This window comes from Amblyomma mixtum, chromosome 2 (genome assembly GCF_055824585.1).
Source record: "Amblyomma mixtum isolate Tamu chromosome 2, ASM5582458v1, whole genome shotgun sequence".
NCBI lineage: Eukaryota > Metazoa > Arthropoda > Arachnida > Ixodida > Ixodidae > Amblyomma > Amblyomma mixtum.
Genome location: NC_143013.1, coordinates 227273700 through 227296427, shown reverse-complemented (window position 1 = coordinate 227296427; position 22728 = coordinate 227273700). Strand labels below are relative to the sequence as shown.

Below are 22728 nucleotides of genomic sequence, written 5' to 3'. Positions count from 1 at the left end.
CGGGGAGGGCAACATGTGTCTCACAATCTCCACCAGTGGCTGTGTCTGAAACTCACTTGACAGGCAGAAGCGCATAACTCAACCGCTGCATGACTGCGGGGGCAAGTAGTGGTATGAGGTCTCTCCGCGGTCTATGAATCTATGAAAAAGAAAGAGTACTTGAGTGGGCGGGTTCTTTAATGGTAGTGCATTGCATTCTTAAGGGTAGGTTAATCTTTCTCCGGGTTTTTTGTGCCTCAATATTAGAGAGATTTAGCATAGCGTTAGCGTGATAGCGAACCTAAGGGAAATTACGTTAGCGTGCCGCAAGCAACTTATCCCCTCAGAGAGTTTTAGTATAGCGCTTTGAAAACGCTAAACGCCATCTGCTTGACATGGATGCCAACGGTCCTTCTAAAATGGTTGACATTGCCGCTAACCTGCCAAAGTATAATATTTCCGAGTTTTTTAAACGAATTATTAGTGCAACGTTCATTTTCGTCTGCAAAATGATCCCGAAATTGAAATAAAATGAAATGAAAACGTAAAATAGTGGCGCCATCTAGTAAAGGCAATGTTAAATACAAGCCGTTGGAGCAAGGAAATTTGCCATCACAGCCGCCGCGGTGGCTCAGTGGTTATGGTGCTCGGCTGCTGACCCAAAAGACGCGGGTTCGATCCCGGCCGCGGCGGCTGGAATTTCTTTGGAGGAGAAATTCTAGAGGCCCGTGTACTGTGCGATGTCAGTGCACGCTAAAGAACCCCAGGTGGTCGAAATTTCCGGAGCCCTCCACTACGGCGTCTCTCATAGCCTTAGTCGCTTTGGGACGTAAAACCCCCATAAACCAAACCATTTGCCATCACATGACGTCTAATGTTCAAAAACTTGAGGAAAATTTAATATAAACTCTCTTTACATAATTAAAATCCATAAAACACCGCGAAAAACCTCCAAATCTATTTTTGTCTCGTTCCAGACGTTTTTGCTAGGTTTCTGCTGCGTTTCGGGCCGTTGCAGACGGTAGCAGTGCAGCTTGAGGTTCCATTAGGCTCCAGAATCGAGAGCGTATCTCAAAAACTGGGCTGAATTGCAGCTTAAAATTCATCTTCGAAGCAAGGTAAGTCATAGCGAAAAGCAAAAACACCAGTAGTTGCCAGTAAACATGCCGACCGGAATCGCAAGAGCTGCTGAATCGGCTGAAGCGGGCGGCTGTCGCTTGAAAGGACGCCGCCATGTTTCCACGCTAAGGGCGCAAAAGCCGCAACTGCCGCAACGCTAATTGCGTGCGTACGCTAACGCTATTTCCCCGTTAGCGTTCTGCGCATGCGCACTCTGGACCCGCTATTCCGCTATGCACGCATCCCGCAATACTAAAACTCTCTATTTCTGCACTAAGACAGCATTTCTCTTATATTCGCAGTGAAATAGAATATGATTGCACCATCGTGGACAGTGCGAAGCGGTCACTGCAATGACGACGACGACAGGGTCTAAGCCTAGTGGCCACGAGCCGCGTGAGTGCAGCCAGGCGCTAGCAAAGAAGAAGAAAAAGGCAGCCAAGTGCAGTCATCTTGTGATCTTCGGAAAAACAGCTGAACTCTACACGAGAAGCCGTATCTCGGAGGTTCGTTCTTGGTTCAGAGCCCCGGCCTTGCACGTCTCTTGGCGACCGCTGGCCTCCCGAGAAAGCCAGGAGGACTGGATTCCCGCCGCCGACAATGCCACAGAACAGTGAGCGGTGCACTGCAGGTAGGCGACATCGTGATGGCCTGTTCAGTAGGGCGATGCGCAGTCGTCGTGCAACATTAGAATACATACGCAGGATTATCGTGCCTGCCTTTTCAACTGTTTGTTTTGCACTTAATGAAATGACTAGCCTTCACTATGGGAGCAGTCGGACACGGCCCCTGGTCAGAAACGACGCAATCTACGGTAAGAAGGGAACGCGTGGGAGGTATTTGCAGTGTATACGACACTCGACTTGATGGTTCAAGGAAAAAGTGGCTAATGTATTCCTTCGAATTAAATTTTCCATGACTGTGGCATCGAGACTTTATCTCTGCCACTTCCCGGCTGCCTTAAAGTAATTGCGTTAACCTTCTTACACACGCGCTCATGCAGGAGATACAACCAAGAAGAGCTTGGTGACGCAAGACATCGAGCTGCAGCGCAAGGATCGCAGCTTCCAGGACTGCCTCGAGTATCTCATGCCTGTCTACCTGCTGCCTTTGGACCTTGGTGACAAGGTGGGAATGTGCACGAAAGTTAGATGACCTAATTAACGATATAGGACCTATAGAGACCATTCATCTTATTTGCCTAGGTTATGGCAGAACTATCTTATGGCGTCTACGGCATGGTCCTCTCCGAGTTTTCCTGTGCGTATAGACTTTTTCAGTTTCTAAACCAACCCGGCAGATAATTACTATTAGTGCTCCCCGAAACACATCTAGCCGATGACCTGCCGGAATCTTCGGCACAGTGTTTAAAATGGCGTGCGTCTTTGCAGGTTCGGTAGCTTTTCTGACCTCTCTTTTTTCGGAGTTCATTACCTCCTTGAGTTTCCGAATGAATATTTCAAGCAGCCAGTCTGTGAAGCTCACGGGCGGTTGCGAAAATCACTACTACCACCAAGTAGCTCGGGATAATAAAAAGGGAGTAATCACTCACTGGTACCCACACAAGCGCAGCCATTCGGCTACAAAGTAAAGCTTCCGCAGAAACTTCATAATTCAATAAAGGGTGGGGGGGATCAGGCTATACGTTTGACCAAGCAAGGAATAGCGGGGAACCGCTTTCCCGCATTTACGGATCGCGAACATCGCTGTCTGTTGCGCTGAACGCGCGGCTTAGCCTAGGAAGCCAGGCTCACTCTACAAGCGGTAGTCAGACGCTGAAAGTTCGACACTTTCTCAGTGCCCTAAGAATTTAGCGCCGGATTCGCCAATAGTAAGGCATCCGCCGTAATCAACTGAAACTGCTGCGCTTACCTGCGCACGCGAAACACTACAACAGCAACAAAATGTTTTACACCTCTACACATATTTTTCTTAACAAAATACGCGCTATTTGCATGTAGAATGGTTTTGCTTCATACACGGAAGCGAATGCAACACGTCTTCTTAACCCAGCCGGCTGAGCAGTGCCAGAGATAGTTTACAAACATTAAAGGCCTCGCCTTTAGGACGCCACAATGCCCACTCTTTGGATAGACAGAGGGATAAATGGAAGACAGATAACGATTAAGAACTTTGCGGGGACAGGGTGGCCGCAGCTGGCACAGGAGAGACAAAGACGCTTGTCTTTGTCTTGCGGTGGGCGTAGTCAGGCTGAGGATGATGATTATCAAAGTCCACTTGTTGCGCCCGACTTCAAGCCGTAAATTTCTTGGAGGCCTGGCTGTGTGTTGTCAGAGCCTAAGAAGGCTTTCGTCGAAAAGGCTGATAACGATCGATCAGTGTCGTACTCGACAGGTCGGTATTAGGCGTTCTTGACGCGTTGTAACGCTTCCATCCGGTCGGTGGCTTACGTCTCACAGCGCTCACAGCTGGGCGCCACAGCAGCTGAGGGATCTGACTCACACGGGTACTCCCCATCCACCTAAGCGCTGCGCCAGTGCCTTGGCATGGCAGCAGTCAATTGTGTGACAGTTTTCCGGGCTTCTTCTACTCGAGTGCCGGCAGAGCTTCAAAGCCTACAAATCTCAGTACTATGCGGCCACGTGTCGGAATATTTCTTCGCAGGACGAGCGATTGCAGCTTTAACGTCGGTATTAGTGCACTGCACGGGCTCGGGCCGGCCCCAAAGCCCGGGCCCGGCCCGGCCCGCGGGCCGGGCCGGGCCGGGACATGATCTGTTTTGCCGGGCCTGGGGCGGGCCCGGGCCTGAAGTTGCGGGCCCGGGCCTGGCTCGGGCTTAAAGCTGCGGACCCGAGCCGGGCTTGGGTCCGTATAGAAAAGGCTAGTGTCCGACTATTCATTCACTATGGCAGAGTGAAGTGCACAATTGCTACGCGCTGAGATAAAAACTAAGCTTTATTCATTCACTGATTTATTTCCTTATTTCCAAGGCGCGGTGGCTTAGTGGTCAAGGCGCTTGATTACTGAGCCGGTGTACCAGGCTTTGCTCCTAGCCTCAGCGGCCGCATTTCTCTTTAGGCGGCAAGTATGACAGCCATGCATACTTTGTAGTATCATTGCTCGTTGAAGAAACCCAGGTGGTCGAAATGATCCGGAGCCCTCTGCTTCGGTTTCCCCTTGGGCCCCCAAAAGCATAGCTGCTATTTTATAGCTGTATTTTCTCATGTGAGAAAATTCACTAACTAAAACGCGTTTGGTTTTCTTTTTGATCAGCTTACCACAAAAGCTAGCGAGAGTTTGTAAATCTCATCTCATGACCAAATCTATCCATCCTCGCTTCTTCAGCCTGGTTGACATAACAATTAAGTGCTTTTCCCTGTAAGTTATCACGTGATTCGCGCGTTATCATCTGTTCCACCAGCAAGAGTAAAATTTAACCGGTCCTGATCGTTCGTCATCCCAAAACATACCTATACACTATTATAAATGCATTCTGGAAGAACATATTAGATTAGGAAGCTTATAATCTTCAAAACACACGCCGTGAAATACCCAAGCCTTTTAGCTTTTCGTTTCTGCTGAAAGGTGACCAGTTAGGCTATGAGTTCAACCTGTGAGATCGCGTTCACTAAAAAAAATGTCATCCTACTGCTTGCTAGGCAGCTTTGATGTTTATACTTCGAGGGCGGCAAAATATAACTGATTAAAATCATGGGGGAATGCAAAGTAGTCTATTAAGCGCGTATGCAGCCCTTTTTATTTGGCTCTCGGAACTTCGGAGTGTATCTTTGCGCACCTATAGTACACGAGATCACTGTCCAAAAGAGGGCCTGGCGAGCACTACTCTTCATCACTTCTTCTGGGTTAAAAAGAACCAACTTTCTGCAACCCAAACTGTGGTTCCAGAACATTTGTCGGCCAGTTTCTTATCGGTCTATTAGTAGCAGACTACTTGCTCAGCGTGAGCAGTATACCTCACGCGTTATGTGAAACGGGCCGGGCCCGGGCTGGGCTTCACTTCGGGATTCACGGGCCGGGCCGGGCTCGCTAGAGCGATAATTTGGCGGGCCTGGGCCGGGCCTGGGCTTGAAGCCGCGGGCCTGGGCCGGGCTCGGGCTTCAAGTCTCGGGCCCGGGCCGGGCTTAGGCCTCAGATTTAGGCCCGTGCAGTGCTCTAGTCGGTATAACTATACCAAAGACATTTCTGAAAAACGGTCAGTGCTGACATTTTTCTCCAGCGACTCGTTTCGGTGTTACTTGGATGATTTTGCGCTTGAATTTCCGTTTTTTTCAGTCACTATGCGAGCGAGTTATTCAATGAAACTATTAAAAATGTCTGCCCGAAAAGTCACCCAGTGGTGAACAGAATGACCGAGTTCGACAATTACGAGGAAAGTTATTCGCCAATAAATTCTCTGAAAATGCAATAAGGATCCCACACATGCCCTTTCACTTTGAAAGGTGGGGAAAAGTGTGAAATAAACAAGTAAACCGACCTTAGCATTGCGCTGTTGTGCTCGAAGTTGTTGGCCAAAGGCCTCCGAAGGCGCGCAGTTCCTGTCCCGTGGCCGCTGACGTATACAAGATCGTCTTACCGCTGTCTAGGAACGCAGCACGAGCCGATACTTGGCACACACTGCTGCATCTTTTTTCCCACCTGAAGTCCTTGCTTGAAATCACTTTGTTTGGACACCCATGCATCAGCACACACTTGTTGGCGTCTTTCCTCATGCAGGCGGCCATCTGCATACGAATGCACACAGGATCCCAAGAACTTCGTTCATAAAAACATTTATTTTCTCACAAAAAACAACTCATACGGAAAAACGTGGCTATTTACAATATTTTCGCATCATATACAACAGCACAAAAGCTTCTGCTGTAAATGTCATCAACTGCAAACAAATGGCATTTGTCAAAACTTCTACCCCATACATGCAAACCTGCGGGGGCCTGTGCCCATGCGGTAGCACGCTCCTTCGTTGGCTTTGAAACGCGCGCGGTATCAGAGCGGCGGTGACGTCAGCCCGGAAAAAGGCGCCGAGCTTGTTTCCGGCTTCACAAAATGTCACGTGACGGCCTCTCCTCTAAATTCTCCTTCCTCCAAGCATAGATCGCAATATAACCTCCTTGACATAGATGATAACGACTACGTGGAGAAATGACAAAACTGCCTTATTTGAAATAAAACAATCGAGGAGGACATTTTCTCAACAGGTATATATTAGCGCCACGCCGCCCGTAATGTTTCTATCCTAGCGGCACAAGCATGGGGCACAAGGCATGATCTAGAACGTGCGCGCTGTAGCAGGGCCACTTGTGTAGGCGTATAAAAGTGTGTAGGTCTGTTCGCAAGACGTGGTCACATGCGTGGTCACCCATGGAGGAAGGAAAACTCTTTCCTTCCTCCATGGTGGTCACCATTCGTGGTCACATAGTCCGGCGCAGTGTCGCCATTTTAGCGATTTTCCCGCTAAATTTAGTGACTTTTGTTGCCTCTTAGCGGGAAAAATGTTCGTCTAGCGGCTAGCGGATTTTTTTGCGGATTTTGAATCTTTATTTGGTGGGTCTCGTTGTTTTAGCGGATTTCAGGTTATTTAAGCAAACGTGAAGTGGATCTGAACGAAATGAACAATTCTCTCTGTGGGCTTCAGTAAAAAAATAGTGGCCGGCGGCATGGAGGAAGTTCCTCCATGCCGGCGGGTTATGTACGAGGAAGGGAATTTATCAGCGGCGCCGGCCGCTGGCTCGTTGGTGTGGCCAGTTGGCGTGGGCCGTTATATGGCGCGCCTAGAAGAAGCCCACGGAGAGATTCGTAGCTTGCGCCTCTCCGCACCTGTCTGCTGTAGGGTTTCAACTGATCCCATGCATGACACCATGCATCGACCCTGCGAGGCGCGGTGAAAGGCCTAGGCGCCTCGGTCACTTTTGCTACCCTATCTCGCAGATTACTTCGGCACCAGCATCTTCAAAAAAAAAAAAGTCACTCTACACTTTGAACGCTCTCAGTGCTTCCTCCTTGCTTCTTTGAGCAGAATAAAGCAGTCCGCTTGGTATATATCGGCACTGACTGTGGCTCTGCGGCACGAAATAACCTATCCCAAACGGTGCGCACGAGCATGGGAGATATCATGGCAAAAACGCCGAAAGTGAAGTACGTTCAGAAGTTTCGACACGAATGGCTTAAAGACCCGGGTCTGAGCAGCTGGCTCCTCTGCAAGAAAACACCCAATGGATTGAAGGTTGCCGAATGTAAGTTTTGCAGGTACCAACTCGGATCCAAGTACAACGAACTCTCACAAAGATACAAAAAAGCACCAGAATGAGACTATCATATTGGGCCCGTCAGCAGATTACATTCCCCAAAAGAACCGAAAGCAATGCCGCGAGCACAGCAGAGGGCAGGGCCGCGTTGTTCATAGCTGAACACTGCAGCATTATGACTGCCGACCATCTGGCAGAATTCGTGAAGAAATCATTCCCAGGCTGCCAGAGACTACCGAATGAAGAGGACAAAATGCGCTGCAGTGGTTAAAATGTTCTGTACCCGCACTTTAAAGAGGACCTTCCATCAGACATTTGCAAGAGCAAATACAGAATCATTGTTGACGACATATCAGTAACAAAATATTTGTCAATGTGTGTCATTAACCACAGTGAAGCAATGTCGTCACTTGTAACAACATTCCAGTCCCTGTTCGTGCAAGGAACATGCGATGCGCGAGGCAATGTAAAAATTTTTGAAAGTGTTCGCTGAAGCGCCCGGTACAATAAACCTATGAAGAATGACACCTTGTGGAGTACTTTTTATATGTGTTATTGCAGACTGTGTATTTGAGGAGAACAGGCTTACCTTACGGCCTACTTATGTTGGGTTTTCTTTACTCACGCCTTTAAACAAAATTACTGGCAGGAGCAAGCGCAAAACAATGCTGTACAAGCTGCCCTGGACGCTGCCAACGAATGTTGCTCAAAAAATAATCTGACTGAACGCTTGAAGAAAATGCTGTTTCCTCTTGCGGGATAAAATATGCCACCTTTTCCTTGACCTCATGTTCGTGGCTGGTTGTGATACGCGCACAAGCAGACGCCGCTTCAAACGGCGATGCGCATTCTGGTTTAGTTTAGTTTGGTTTATGGGGTTTAACGTCCGAAAGCGACTAGGCTATGAGAGACGCCGTAGTGCAGGGCTCCAGAAATTTCGACCATCCGAAATTCGTGTGGTTTCGTTTTTGCTTAAAGGGGTAGAGACATCAAATTCCAAGGTTTCCTTTGTATGTGAGGATCATAAGAGCGAAGTATTAAATTTAAGGGAGGTCTGGAACATATTTAAATTTCATTTTAAAGTTTGTGAAAATGCTCACTCTTGAAGTCTGAGCCATCCCTAGTGCATCAATGTGACGTAGCAACAGAGAAGAAAACACAAGCATGCAAGTATTTCCTACGTCATTGCAGTTTTCTGACGTAGTTTTGCGGTTTCGCGGCCTAGCAACCTTTGTTACGAGTGCTCACGAGTCTTTTTCTGCACGCTCGCGAGTGCGACGGTGCTTCACTCCCGGCGTTGCCGCAGGCGATGTCGTTACCGAAAGATCCACTTTTGCACAGGCATATTGCCGGTGCTCTAATCTAAGAAGCGTCCTCTCTGGTATCATGGATGTTATGTATTTTCTTGTGCGAACGTGAAGTACGCCGAGCATGCCGGCCAGCCTGGATCCCGTCTGCCGGGTCATAAAAACGAGCTAAGGTGTGTTCTTGACGTACCCTGGGATAAGAAATGTGAAAAATGTGTCATTTTTGAGGATCGCTGACCAATACTGAGCTGCTGGCAAAGGTAACGACTGTGATACGAGCAAACTTCTTGCCACAACGAGCATCGATCGGCCGTGCCACAACCGCCTCGCAGCTGCCGCTGGCCCGACGTTGGGGTCCGGCTCGCCTGGCGCCCGCTAGCTTCGCTGCTGAAGGCGTCGCGGAGATTTACCATACTATTATTTTATTGTCAGATGATGCTTTTGACAGTAAAGCGATGTGTAGAGTAGGTCTTTTATTATAGCGCAGGCGACTTCCGAAGCGCCAGCCGCTGCGGCTTCGATGCGAAAGAGGCTGTAGGCCTAGCGACGACCACGGCAACCAGGTAGCAGAAGAGCTCGTCGCTCGGAGCGCCCGCGAGCGATGCCGTTGCCGAAAGCTCGAAACATAAGCAGGCATGCTTCGTCGCTGCTCGAGCAGTCTTTCTGATAACAAGGCGATCTTGTCTTTTCTTATGAGATTTGTACACCATCCCAAGCAGCGCTCAGGCACTGCTGCACGGCGGCGAAGTGCGACGCCGGTTGTGGGCGGAGCTTGTAGAGCGGCGCAGCGATGCTCACCGCTCCGTGTGTCCCTGCTTGCAGTGGGGCGGCCATGGATGGGGGCGGCAGTTCGCAAGCGACGATCGGTGCGGCGCGTCGCGGCCAAGTGGCCATATGGCTTGATGAATGTTGCTTCGCGTGCATTATTTGACTGCACTTCGCGCTCTGAGCTCGCTACTTGCTTTTGGTCGGCGAATGTTTTCGCTCGGCCGCTGATCTGCCCACGACACGTCGGCCGACGGGTCTCGTCGGCATCTTTGGTCGGCGGCGTTGTCACACTAGGACGACGCTTGGTCGTGGGGGCGTCGTCGTCGGTGCAGTGTGACTGGCTAGTCGGGCAACGACCAGGTTGGCCGACGCGACCGTCGGCGTCGGCATCGGGGTCCCGTCGGCCTAGTGTGAACGTTGCCTACACACTCGGCGTTCGCTGGCACAATCTGAGCTGCGTCGGGCCTGACGCCTGCCTCCTCTTCGGAATCGCTGGCCAGCGGATCAAAAATGAAGTGGTTGTCGGGGTTCGAACCGCGGCGTCTTCTTCCTCGTCTGCGTCATCCCGCGATTCCTCATAATCGGTGTCTTCGCCGAAATAAAACTTTTCTTCAGCGTCCCACTCGGAGCTATTCGGCATTGCGACTTGCCGTCCGCCCGGCTCTCCGTGTTAACGCGCACCACGTGCGTCTCAAGCAGACGACATGCCTACAACGACGTCACGGCTTTCCGGACCCACGTGACATGGTCCGGCGTAGTTTAAGCCATAGAGCCATGGATAGAGCTAATATACCATGGAGGAAGAAAAACTAGGAGGGACCATGACGTCACAATCTTGAAGCCTAGTCATAAAAAATATAATGGAAAGCATCATGGGAAATAGGCCCTCACGTGACAAGGCAGTGGTAGTTCTTAGCTGGATTTCGGTTTCGGTTTCGCTCTCTCGCTGTACGAGCAACTAGGCGACCATCTGCTTGTGTTCACTGACGGCTCCGTGGTGAGCGCAAACTGCTCGCTCGCCGCAGCGGCCACCATCCCCGAGCGACGCGTGCGCTGACTGCGGCGCAGTGGAGACACTTGGAGCACATGCTCCTTCGCTGTGCCGCTTCTGCAGTGCCGCGTCGCGAGATTCTCGCGGCCTGCTGGGCGCTGGGAATCATCCCGGACAGTCTCGAAGCGCTCCTGTGGCCGCGCGGCACTGCGCGCACCCGTGATATTCTAGCCTCTATACCCGTGACAGAACAGTGGTGAGCCTCTGTGCGTTCATCGAACAGGCGGGCTTGACTTCCCGCTCGCTCTTCGCCAGGTAGCGCACGCGTGACACGAACGCTCCGTGGGTGCTACCTCCGACGGTATACGCGGCCGGGCGCCCCACCCCGGCCGCTAGTGCAGTATGCCGCGCGCGCGATTAGTCCGAGACAGGACGCTACGAGCGCGCGGCTATGTATACATACAGTTTACTTCTTTTTGTAAGTGATTGTGCGCAGTGGCCGGGAGACCCCGCGCAAGGGCAGACGTAAAGCCGCCGGCACTCTCTCTCGACAGAGAGAGAGAGAGAAATACTTCACTGCTGAATTTCACGTCGGAACCGCCTATGTGTGCGCGCGTATTCGGCACGACTTGTGCCTTGAGAATAGCGGAGAACGGAGGGCCCATGGGCGGGCCGAAGTCCGCCTGCCCGAGAAATAGAATCTTGCGCAGCGCGCCGGAGCACTCGTTCAACACGTCCGTCCGCCGTGAGCGCTCTGGAAGCCGCTGCGCCCTTTTTTAGAGGCTCGTTTCTTCGCCTACTCTCGAGTTCTCCGCTCATAGCATGCGCTGAAATAAACGCTCCGTATGTGTGTATATAACGACGAAAGGAATTCCTCTCCATTCTCTTTATGAACCACAGTTGAACAGTGACGAGGTCGCGGCCGCACCCTTTGATGAAAAGTTTACCCGCAGTTTTCTACAGTGCACCCAAAAACTCAAGAGTGTAATCAACAGAGACGCGGAGCCTGCAGACAACCTCGAGCTCGGTACGCATTCCGCCAAAGCGCTGCGCTGCGCTACTTCGGAGCACGGACGTTCACTAAAAAGCACCGCTAGCTGGCAGTCTGGTAACTGTGGAGGAGGGCCTATTTCCCATGAGTCAGTGCGCAAAAGGGCCCTCGGCAGCGGCGTCAGAGGAGAAGCGTTTGCGGGACGGCAGGCTGGAAACGCTGATTGGTCGATGGGATGCGCTTCTCCGTGACGTTTTTTGACTTCGCCCTCGTTCTCAACCGGACGTGGCGTCAGCGCGCCTTTCTCGACCTCTCCCTAGAGCGCCTGGGGAATCGCTAGGTGCACCCGCCGCGCCGCGCGTGCGTGGTGAGCGGGCATGCCGCATTCGTTTCGTGATCCTCGGCGCGCTCGTTTCGAGGCGTGTGCAGCTATGGCGTTCGTGTGTGGTGCGCTCGGCGGCGACAGCCAGCTGAAATTTCTGTGCAGTTTTTGCTTGCGGCTTTCGCCGTTTCCCCAGGAGCACGTGGCTAGTGTCGTGCTCGTATTTAAAGTTTTTGCCGCGGCCATGGGCGTCCGGAAGGGGGGGCAAGGGGGGGCGGTTGCCCCCCCTTGGAATTACGGATATTATTTATGCACTAGTAGAAAACAACTACATAGCTGCCGCCTCCCCCATAACCGGCCATCGGGTGCACCCCCCTGGAAAAAGTTCTGCGGACGCCCTTGGCCGCGGCACTACAAGGATCCGCATCAGGCGCGCTTTGAGGACCGCCGCTTGACAGCTACGCTGACGCGCTTGTCGGGGGTGCGCATTCTCAACCCTGAGGTAAGGACTGAACTACATTGTCGCAAGTTTTCTCGTGCATTGAGGACTCACCAAATTGCGGTGCTTGTAACGAAACTTTTCTTTTTTTTTTTTGCAGCGCCGTTCCCTGGATATGCTTCTCGGAAGCCGATGTCATTGTTCGCCGCGGACGCTGGGCCTACTGCTCGCCGCCACGCCGCTGTAGGTTGACGTTGAAGAGCTGCTCCAAACGGCCCTTTTCAGGGCCGCTTCATTGCTTCCTGGAAGATTGCGGGCATCAATCTCGCGGCCGTGTTCCCTCTCTTTGTCGAAATCGGCGCCAGACATCAGAACCCGCGCTAGGCCTCGTTGCAGGGTTAAACGAGTGCAGTGTGGCTTTAGAGAAGTTATGACTTGCGCTTAGTCTATCTATATCATTCATTCAGTGCAGTGTGCCTTTGCTTCTTTAGAGACTTCTCACGCCTTGTCGAAATCGGAATTAAAGCTCACGCCACGCCTCGTTGAATGGGTTAACCGAGTGCAGCGCCTAGCTTTGTTTTTGTGTTCTAACCTGTAAGCAGTGCACCTTTCTTCGCTCCTTACTTTTGTTCTTTTCAGTCGTTTCCTGAATCCGTCGAAAGAGCCAGGCTTGCCGGATGGTTGTTCGCCGTGAATGGAACCACGAGGCGATCGCATCTGCATACACAGCACGACTTTCTTTGTTCCCTCGTGTTTTTTTTTACCAAGGATTGCTTCGACAGCTCGTGCAAAACGAGGACTGCGCACGCCGTGTCGTCGCTGCTTAGTGAAGAGGCACAAAACGGATGTCGTCCTTACTAAAGGCCCTTCTCGGGGCCACCTCAGTGTTTCCTGGCAGACCACGCGCTTTCCGCCCTGTGCACATGTTCCCCTCATTTCCAATCATTTGTAAGTTGCATATCAATGAATTAATAAATCAGTCAATGCACTTTATTTACCAGAAAAATCTCGCTGGTCACCCTGGGCTAAAAGCTGTGCACACAGCTTGACAAGGCCCAGGGGACCATTAGATGACAGTTTTGAACGTAGGAAAAACAAGTTGGTACTTTAAAAGAACATGGAAAGTACACCAAACAATATAAGAGATAAACATTACAATCGCGCATTACAGTAAAGAAAAAGAAAACACTTTGACAGCAGACATACAGTATCAATTTACACTATAATACATACAAAAATCACGACATTCAGCATTATGGCACGAAATATAAGAACAGCACATAAAGCAAAAAAGAATGCAAGTTACAATAGTACAGATAGATTAGCTGTTTACATTTGCATATGCATAAAATTAGTCCTCGTCTCCTTGGGCCTCCTTCAAATCCTGCAGAAGGCTTGAATTTGCAACTGCTAATATCAAAGAAGATTTAGAAGAACTTCAGTTTGGGATACACGGTGCATAGTACTTGAGAAAACAAACAATAGCGCCTACAATGACACACAGAAGAATAACTATGCAGCACAAGCGCTATCCTGCGCTCTACAGTATGGAACTGTGACTGAAAAATGAACCTTCACGTCAGTGAAATATGAGCCTTTAGGCTGTCTACAAATTGTTATTACAGAAAGAAAGAAATATTAGTGAATGTTGTGTGAGAGGCTTGCATATTACTCTGTTTATTTATTTATTTACCCCTCAAGGCCAGTGGCATTACACAGATGTTAGGGTGGGCTTGTCTAAAAGGAAAGTAAAATAATAGAGCCCGGCCCGCACCGCTTAGAGCACAACGGGCTAGTGGCATTACACAGGGGGAATGGTAAATATACTAAAACTGAGAGAAAAATACAGTTGATTACATGAACATTAAACAGCGCCTGAATATACAATGTTAGCTAGTGCTACGCGGAACTGCTCGTAATTTTCAGTGCCGGCAACTTCTGCGGTAAGGTGGTTCCAGTCGCATGAGGTTCGCGGCAGGAATGACTACGAGCAGCATTTTCTGTTGCATGACATACTTCCAACTTTGTGATCATGATCAATGCGGCGGGATACAGAAATTGTACGGGGGATGAGGTGATCACGAAGAGCGGGATGATGGTACAGCTTGTGGAACAGGGTGATACGAAACACTTTTCTACGCGATGTCAGTTATGGGAGGCAGATATTAGACTTCATAGCTGTGCGGTTGTAGTTAACAAGGATTAAACGCACAGAGTTATTTTGCACCAGCTCAAGATCATTAATGAAGTCATGAGCAGGGTGCCATACACGTGTTGCATGCTCGAGTTTTTATCGTATTAGTGTTTGATAAAGCAGTAGTTTCAAATTGGAAGGAACGTTAAAGAAGTTGCGACGTAAGTAGCAAAGCATGCGATTAGCATTTTCAATTATGTTCTCGGTATGAAGAGACCAGTTAAGATAATAAGTAATGTGGACGCCGATGCACTTATATGATGAGGCTGATTCCAACGAAATGTTATCGATGTAGAAGTGAGGTGGGACGGAAGTTTTTCTAGATACACGCATGACTTTGCATTTGTTCATATATAGCTGCATTCACCATTCTTCGCACTGAAGTCAGTGGCGGTCTCGTCAAGTAGTCCCCTGCTTTGTACGTTCACCTTGTTAGCGGCTGTCTTATTTCACACAATTCCACGTTCTACACGTTGATAGGTATCGTGTTCCTGCCTTGGCGGTAGTGGTTTATTTAAAAAAAAAAAGGAAGCAAAAGAGTGTTGCCGGCTGCGGCAATTGCTATCTAATATCTTAAGCACCCGAGCTGCAGCCGGCGGAAACGACAGGGAAAGGGAGAGGATAGTAAGGAGAAGTATAGAGGGGAGCGACAGCAAGAAAGGACAGGGGAGAGCTTTGTACACTATTTACAAAATACAAAAGTAATCAAGTTCCCGCCACCGTTGTCTTGCCATGCCGCCGGCGCGGCGGCGACGGCGGTGCCATTTACCTGCGGTTGCGGTGGCCAACAACCTCGTCGGCGGGAGGGGGGGGGGAGCCACCCATTCATGTCTTTATCCCACCAGGGACACAGCGACGCAAGCGAGGGGACCATCCCTTTCTGGCTTGACAAGGAGCGCCGACCAGCCGCCTTGGGGACTGAGGGCAGAACAAATTAAGCCACTTCACAGAACTGATAAATGAAGGCCGCTAACCCCACTGGTGAAATGTCCGGGCAGGTGCTTTGACCTTAGTGGACATGTCGTGGCAATTATCTCAGACGTCGACTCGTTTCGCCTGGTATCGAAATGAATATTGCTCGCGTAAGCGTTAACATTCAAAGATTGAGTAATGGTATAACGTCTATACCTTTCGCCATTTATTTTTCAATAACAAAGCGCAAAAAAATTTTTGTGCAAATAAAATGAAAAATCGTTGTTTCTATTTTTTCTTTTTTTATATACAGCAGTCTGTCCGCTCCCCCTAAAACCACTCTCTGTGACCGCCACTGACTGAAGTAATGTAAGGTTGTTAGTGTTGGTTATTTCTCTAAAAATGACGCAAAAATCAGCGAATAGGTGAATATGAGAATCCATAAGAGAGCGGGGATCATTAATGTTAGATCAGGAACAGTAGCTAGGGTCCAAGAACTGAACCTTGTGGAACTCCGGAAGACACCTCTGTAAAACAGGTGTTATAACCGTAAGCAATAACTAATTGTGAGCGATTAAGTAGACATTCAATCCATTTCAATAAGTTACAGTCAATATTAAGATGTTTTAGTTTGTGAGCCAAAAGGTTGTGACATACATCGTCGAAAGCCTTTGAAAAATTCAGAAATATACAGCCAGTTAGTGATGATAGGTCTAGAATACAGTGCAATGCATGTGTAAACTATATTAACTGTGTTTCGCAAGAGTAAAGTTTTCGAAAACAATGTTGCGCTGACATAAAAAGTTGTTCAATGAAAGGAAGTTAACAAGGTTGGTGAAAATTATATGTTTGAACATTTTGGGTCAAGTATTGGCAAGGGATATGGGACGATAATTAATAGGGGATGCTTTGCTGCCGGATTTGTAGACTGTAACCACCTTTCCGATCTTCCACTCAGTAGCAGCGTTGACTGGTCAATGCTGGAAAAGTTTGGTTAGTATAATGGGCGAATAAGCTGCAGTGCTTTTTAAGTAACGCAGTCATAACCCGGAGCGGAATGAACACTGAGTCCATCAATAAGCTTATTCACACCAGTAGGAGCAACAGTTATAGGTGGCATGAAAACATAGTTGAAGTGGTGAGTTGTAGGCATATGTATACATCAGATATGGGTGTAAAGTTGTCAGTGATTACGCGGTTAAGAATCGTGACGCGAACGTCGGAAGGGATGAGGTCGCCTAACGGGTCAGATAACGCAAAACTATCGTCGGTGGAAGGATTAATGACCCGCCAGAATTTTTGACATTGGTGGTTACATGTGAGTGGAAGTGCTTTTAGCGCTTTTGAGCGCCTGAACATACATGTTGGAAGCCGCTGAATACGAAGTCCGATCGCTCACTAGTTGGCGAGAACTTTGCGATGCTGTAGAGGCTTTCTTTTTGTTAGATAAACGTTTAATGTGATTATTACACTAGGGAGCTATTGAGTGGGTGGTAGCAGTGCGTTCAGGAGTGTATTGTTCTGTGAGTTGGGTGATTATAGCTGTGAACATGCTCCAGTTGGTTTGAATGCTGCGGACACCAAAGCTATGGGAAAGCATCGATAAAAAAAAATAGTTCATTATTTATCGCCTGAAAATTTGCTCCATTGTAGTCTCGTATTATTATTTTTTTTTCTTTTTGTTAGTGTTCGGAGTGGCTAGATTAATGTCATAGTGCATTAGCAAGTGGTCGCTGATGCCTGGCAGGTATGTAATAGGTGAGACTATGTCAGATCGATTTGTCAGGATTAAATCTAGCGTATTAGCCGCGTTGGCTGTTATAGTCCCTTGTGAGCACAAATGCACTAACGAGAATACTGAGCGCACATCTAAAAATTCGCGACTTCGAGACGAGAACGGGGACATTAAAGGGGAGTTGGTATCCCATGTTATCTTCGAAAAAATTAGATCGGCAAATAAAACAATACTGAAATAGATCATGGTGCTTTGTTTTTAAGTGTTTCCATAAAAAAGTATGGCAACAGATAAGGAAAGGCTTAGGTGATCGTGATCGAGGAGGTTAGACTGAATTATAGTGCAACAGCTTGAAACAGGTCTTCGCATCATTCATATATACTTTTGCATCTGAGCCTTGTATTTATTGCTGTATTTTGTGTTACAACTTGTATTTGACATTTTTCAATTTTGCTAAACCTGTTCTTTTTTGCATATATTATGTATTCGCCCCTCCTGCTTGGGCCTACTGTAGGCCTGCAGTATGTTCTAAATAAAATAAAAATAAAAAGAACATTGCAGGAGCCCGAACAAAGCAAAATTACACAAATTACGTTTGAATAGAGATTATGGCAGGAAAGTGGATGAAATATAGCTAAAAGAAGAATTGTGAACCGAAGCAAAGTATGTAATGAGCCAGAAATATGCATATCAAAGAAGACACTGCACTGAGAAAATGGACAGCATGAAATAAATGAGCAGCACAAGTGCAGTGTACAGGCCTTTATCAAAGAATTTATTTTTTGTTTATTTACCACGTCCTGGTAGTGTTAGCTCCATAAAGCATTATCAAAATTATCACAATTTTCAGTTTTATTTGCTTAGGAGAACGTTAGAGCATTAAGAACTTGGCTCATAAATGCACCTCAAATATTGCCATAAATCATCGTACTCTTCGTCCTGGGCCACAAGAGCTGGGGCTTCATGAGATAATTATTACGGTGCATTAACGAAAATTTCAACATGCCGTCAGCATGCAAAGATTTTATACTGGCGCTGAAAAAACCGCATTTTTTTAATTTTCGCTGGCAGGAGGGAGTAACTTTCTTGACTGCGCTGCTTTCTTCCTAAGCAAATGAAAGACGTGTATGCCGAGCAAAAACAATTCGAAAATATGTAGCGTAAGATATAACACTAATGCACTGTGAAGCTTGATGCCTTATTGGTCCAGTAGAGTGGAGAGCTGGGCGAGTTAATTGGTTCACGATTGTAGAAAGAAAACCAGCGCAAAAGACGGGGACACAGAACTCGGAACACAGAATACAGGAACACAGAACACAGCGTCGTCCTGTGTTCCTGTTGTGCGTCTCCGTCCTTTGCCCTTGTTTTTTTTTTCCTTAATTGGCCATGCACTTGTGGCAATTTAAGTGCACTTCCTGTGAATTTTGCACAAAAGTAGTGTATTTTTGCATTCACCTTTTTTACACGCTGAGTTGTTTTATCTTTTGGTCACTTCAGAAGGGAGGAGTTAGTATAGAAGTAATTTACTTGGAGAATACAAGGAAATATATCTTGCGATGAATTTTCTCATATTTTAATTCTGCCTGATGGGAATGCATTACGCGCCATACGGTGTTACTCACAACCAAACGCCCAAGGCTCTAAGTTGGGCAAAGCATGTATCATATATGTGGAAGTGCGAATATGGCTGTGGTGCGCTGGGCGTCTTGCATGCACAGCAGGAAGTGATTTGTGTCTAGACCATCCAGGAGGGCATGTACAAGGACGGGAAGATAGTACAAACGCTAAAAAAAAAAAAAAAAGCTAGCTGGGGCTAGAAACGCATTTTTCGTTCTAGCAAGTACCAACGTTGGGGCAAAGCAACCAGTTTTGGGCGCCTTGTAAGAAGAAAGGATGGTTCTGGGAAGCGGAGGCAGGGCTGCGTACGGCGCACGCGAGGTCGCGGGGTCACGGAGTAGCGCTGCAGCAGCACATCGGGAAAAGGTTAAATTCTTCCACTCGCCACTCGCAGCGCACCGCAGAGCCGGCAGCCTTCTCTCTTGTCCGCCTACCCGGCAGGTTCCGGCCGGGGAGACGGACAATAGTCGCGGGCGAGAGCGAAGGAGGGGGGGGGGCACCACATGAAAAGCATTAGAAGAATGTCACTGGCGCCTCCACTACGGCTCAGCTTGTACTATTCTGGCGCAGTGCTGCGTTTCGCCGTAATCGCTTGTCAGCAAAGTGAACACAGCACCGTGCCTTCCCGTGAATAGTACAAGCAGGGACGTCGCGGCCACATCGGCATTCGCAGTATAGCGCCGCCCTGTCGCTTATTTGCTCGCTTATCCTCTAACAAGTCAAAAAGTCTTCCTGTTGTGGCACGCCATCCATGGCTTACGACACCACGTCTGTCATTCCCCTTCATACTTCAAGCGTTTCTCTTGCTATGGAAGTATTAGCCGTTGCGGCCACCAATTCAAGCAGCGAGAAAAATTTCAGCGCCGCAGGATTCGTAATGAAAGAGCGCCGCTCTTGTTTCGATCAAGCCATCATCAATGAACAACTTGCATATTTAGAGTGATAAATCTATACCTTTATGCGTTGTGTCTTGTGTATAATCCCAAACTGTGATCTGGAATGCGAGGTCAAAATTTGAATGTCATTGAAATAAACTCATTTTCCTGAAATTCTCTTTTTGTGTCGTCGCCGCTTTGCAGGTCGGGCCGAGCACGAGCGTGCTCAGGGTCCTTCAGTGTCGGGCCGGGCTTCCTGTCGGTAGGTTAAGTCCCGGGCCGGGCGCGGGTTCGAAATTGCGGCCCGTGCACAGCTCTATTCAGAAACCTAATCACATTTCCTTTTGTGAAAAAAGAGCTATGTGCAGAGTTTAAATGGTGCAAGTATGAAGCTACAATGAAGTCAATTACCAAATACATCGAAACATCAGTTGTGATGCCTGAAAAAAGATGTACTGCAACATATAAATACTCAAGTCTCGATAAGCAGGAATACTGAAGGGGAATAAAAACAGTTTTCTTTTGTTCGGGCTCACGCACCTGCTACAAACATATTCTTTATACATAGCAATAAAACTTGAAATAACTGTTTAAGAAGCCTTTTGGTCAAAGTATAGCTAAGTATGACTGAAAGGAGTCCGCAAGAAATGCACGGAAGCAGGCATGCAGTTTGACAGCGCAGCGCGACAGGTGCGCTTTTTAATCTCGCGCGCGCACTGAAGAACATGGGTTTATGGTTTATTGGGGTTTTAACGTCGCAAAACGAGTCAGGCTGTGAGGGACGCCGTAGTGAAAGGGGTTCGGAAATTTCGACCACCTGGGGTTCTTTAACGTGCACTGACATCGCACAGTACACGGGCCTCTAGAATTTAGCCTCCATCGAAATTCGACCACCCCGACCGGGATCGAACCCGCGTCTTTCGGATCAGCGGCCGAGCGCCATAGCCACTGAGCCACCGCGGCGGGTCGAAAGACATGACGGGGACACGCCGAGGAGGCAACGCTGCAGTGCACGCTGCCTCCTCGCCTCTCGGCTCCTCGCGAGCAGCCCCGTCCGCTGACGAGCGGTGGCGGGGGAAAATCTAGAGAAAACATGCCTGTCCCCAACCGGACATGACGTCATTAAATATCACGTGACCTATGACGTCACGCGTATGACGTCATATTTTTTTGACCAATCAGCGTTTCCAGCCTGCCGTCCCGCAAACGCTTGTGTCAGAGGAGGATGGCTTGCAGAGGCTGAGCTATAGGCTGAGCGCACTCCCTCCTAGTTTTTTTACCTCCATGTAATATACCAACTGAGTTGAAGTGGTCGCGGGCGCGAGATGGATCCCATTCACCGCAGGAAGTTCGAAGATTCCGATATGCTTAATTCTTTAGCTGCGTGCATTGATTACGACGTACTGGCGCAGGGCTTGTTAGAGAAGCGTATCATGACGGCAGCGATGGTCGACGACATTTGGGTGAGGTCTTAATTCGTTTGTTGTACCTCCGCGAGTAGCAGCGGAGAGCGAAACTTTTGCGTGAACACACGCACGCACCACTCGTTCATAGCCTCCTCTATTTTCTTCTGTTACCCCTTGCATTTCAAGAACCTAAGGATATGCAAAGTATCATTAGACCAGTCGAGGCACTCGCTGTGGTTTGTCCGCTTTGCCCATTCACACCTGTGAGTCGCAAGGGGCATGCCAGGCAGAAGCTCGACAGCACCATTGTTCACACTTGCAAGCGCGACTTGCGGATCACTTCTCGTTAGATTCTCGTTCGAAGCGGTAACTCTCGGGAATGACGTTGTTCGCGCGCTTTCGAGAGTTTCGTCTGCTTTGGCAGCGTCTCCTGCACTCGCACTCGGTCCTCTAAAGTGCTATTCGGAATGTATACTACGACGACCTGAGCAAAGAGGAGGTTGTTGTGGTGGTATTGATGTGCACTGCGGCCGTACAAGTGTCATGATGACATGAACACGCTTTTCAGGGCCGGCCTGCCAGCCTGTATGCTGGCCGCCGGCGTCAGAAAAATGCGCTAGTATTACTTGTTCTATACCAAGCCCTTGGGTAGAGGAATTCAAAAAATGATAATTTTTTTAGGATCGTTGGCCAATACCGAGTTGCTGGTATAAGCAATACCTGCGATACAAGTAAATTTCTTCTCATAGCCGCTTTGCTGCCTAATGCGGCTCGCCTGTTGTCTGCTAGCCCCGCTGCTGAAGGCATTGCAGAAATCGAGCATATCTTTATATTATTATGAGACGAAAGTAGCATCTTAAAGGCCTACTTGACTGAAAATTTACTTCGGCTAATTGGGTGCTCGATATAGTGTGCATGTTGTAAACAATATTTATTTTAAATATTATGGTTGTGAAGCATCTAATAGCGTTCAAAAAAGGCTGTAGCAGACGACGCAGTCCCCTAGCGATGTGCTGGACAGCTAACAATCCATGCCCGAAATGACGCACCATTGAGAAGCCGGCATCGGCTGGCTGGTTTCAGGCACTCTCAATTGAGACAACGCCCTTTGTAAGCCCCCTTTTTCTGGGCGGTTTCGCCGTGAAGCACGATTGTCTCCGAGAAAAATTAACTGCTGGCATCATGTTGATGCAGTGCATGGCTGCGTGAAGGAATGCGGAATGTACCATTGTACCCTTTTGGCTACTGACCTTTACGCCCCATCTCGAAACCTGTCGGAGTTGAGGTTTCAACGTGAATTCCCCTCTTTTTTTTAAAAAAGATAACGATGGTGGGCGACTGATGCTTCTCCCTCATGCTAACCCTTTTTGTGGGCAGGGCTTTGTCAATAAACCTCCCGTTCTACATCATCAGCGCACGTACGTCTGGTCCGATCGGTAAAGCACACCACGTACCAAGGGGCTATATAACTGGCAGAAGAAAGGCTGCGAGGCACCTCTAATCGGGAGAATAAAGACGACGAGGGTGTGCTGGTCACAAGCTAGCTTAGCCGCGGTTCAGAATCTAAAGTGGACAGCTTCGCTCATCGAGCAACGCCCTTTTGAGGTCACATTGTTTACATCAGGCAGAGGTCTAGCGAGGGGTCAAGATGGGTTACTTTGCGTTGACGCCCATGTTGCTCAAAGCACGCAGTAAGCCACAGCTGCTTTTCTTTTATTTATTTGGTGAAGTGTTTTTCTACTCATTAAGTACAACTTGTGAAAGTAACGTGGTTCTTGGTGTATTTATTGTAACGTTCAGCATTGGAATCAAGCCAGACAAGGCGTTACTCTGTCATTCCTGTAGTGGT

The 22728-nt window shown here is 48.6% G+C and overlaps 1 protein-coding gene across 1 annotated transcript in view; it reads left to right on the top strand.

Annotated features, from left to right (window-relative positions):
* Nucleotides 1–20774: 20774 nt before the first annotated feature.
* Nucleotides 20775–22728, top strand: part of LOC149362805 (caspase-2-like) — a 38585-nt gene continuing 36631 nt past the window's right edge. The window contains exon 1 of the mRNA XM_089573250.1: nt 20775–20936. Coding sequence (XP_089429376.1) covers nt 20799–20936 — 138 coding nt within the window. The 5' untranslated portion in view covers nt 20775–20798. The remainder of the gene's footprint in view (nt 20937–22728) is intronic.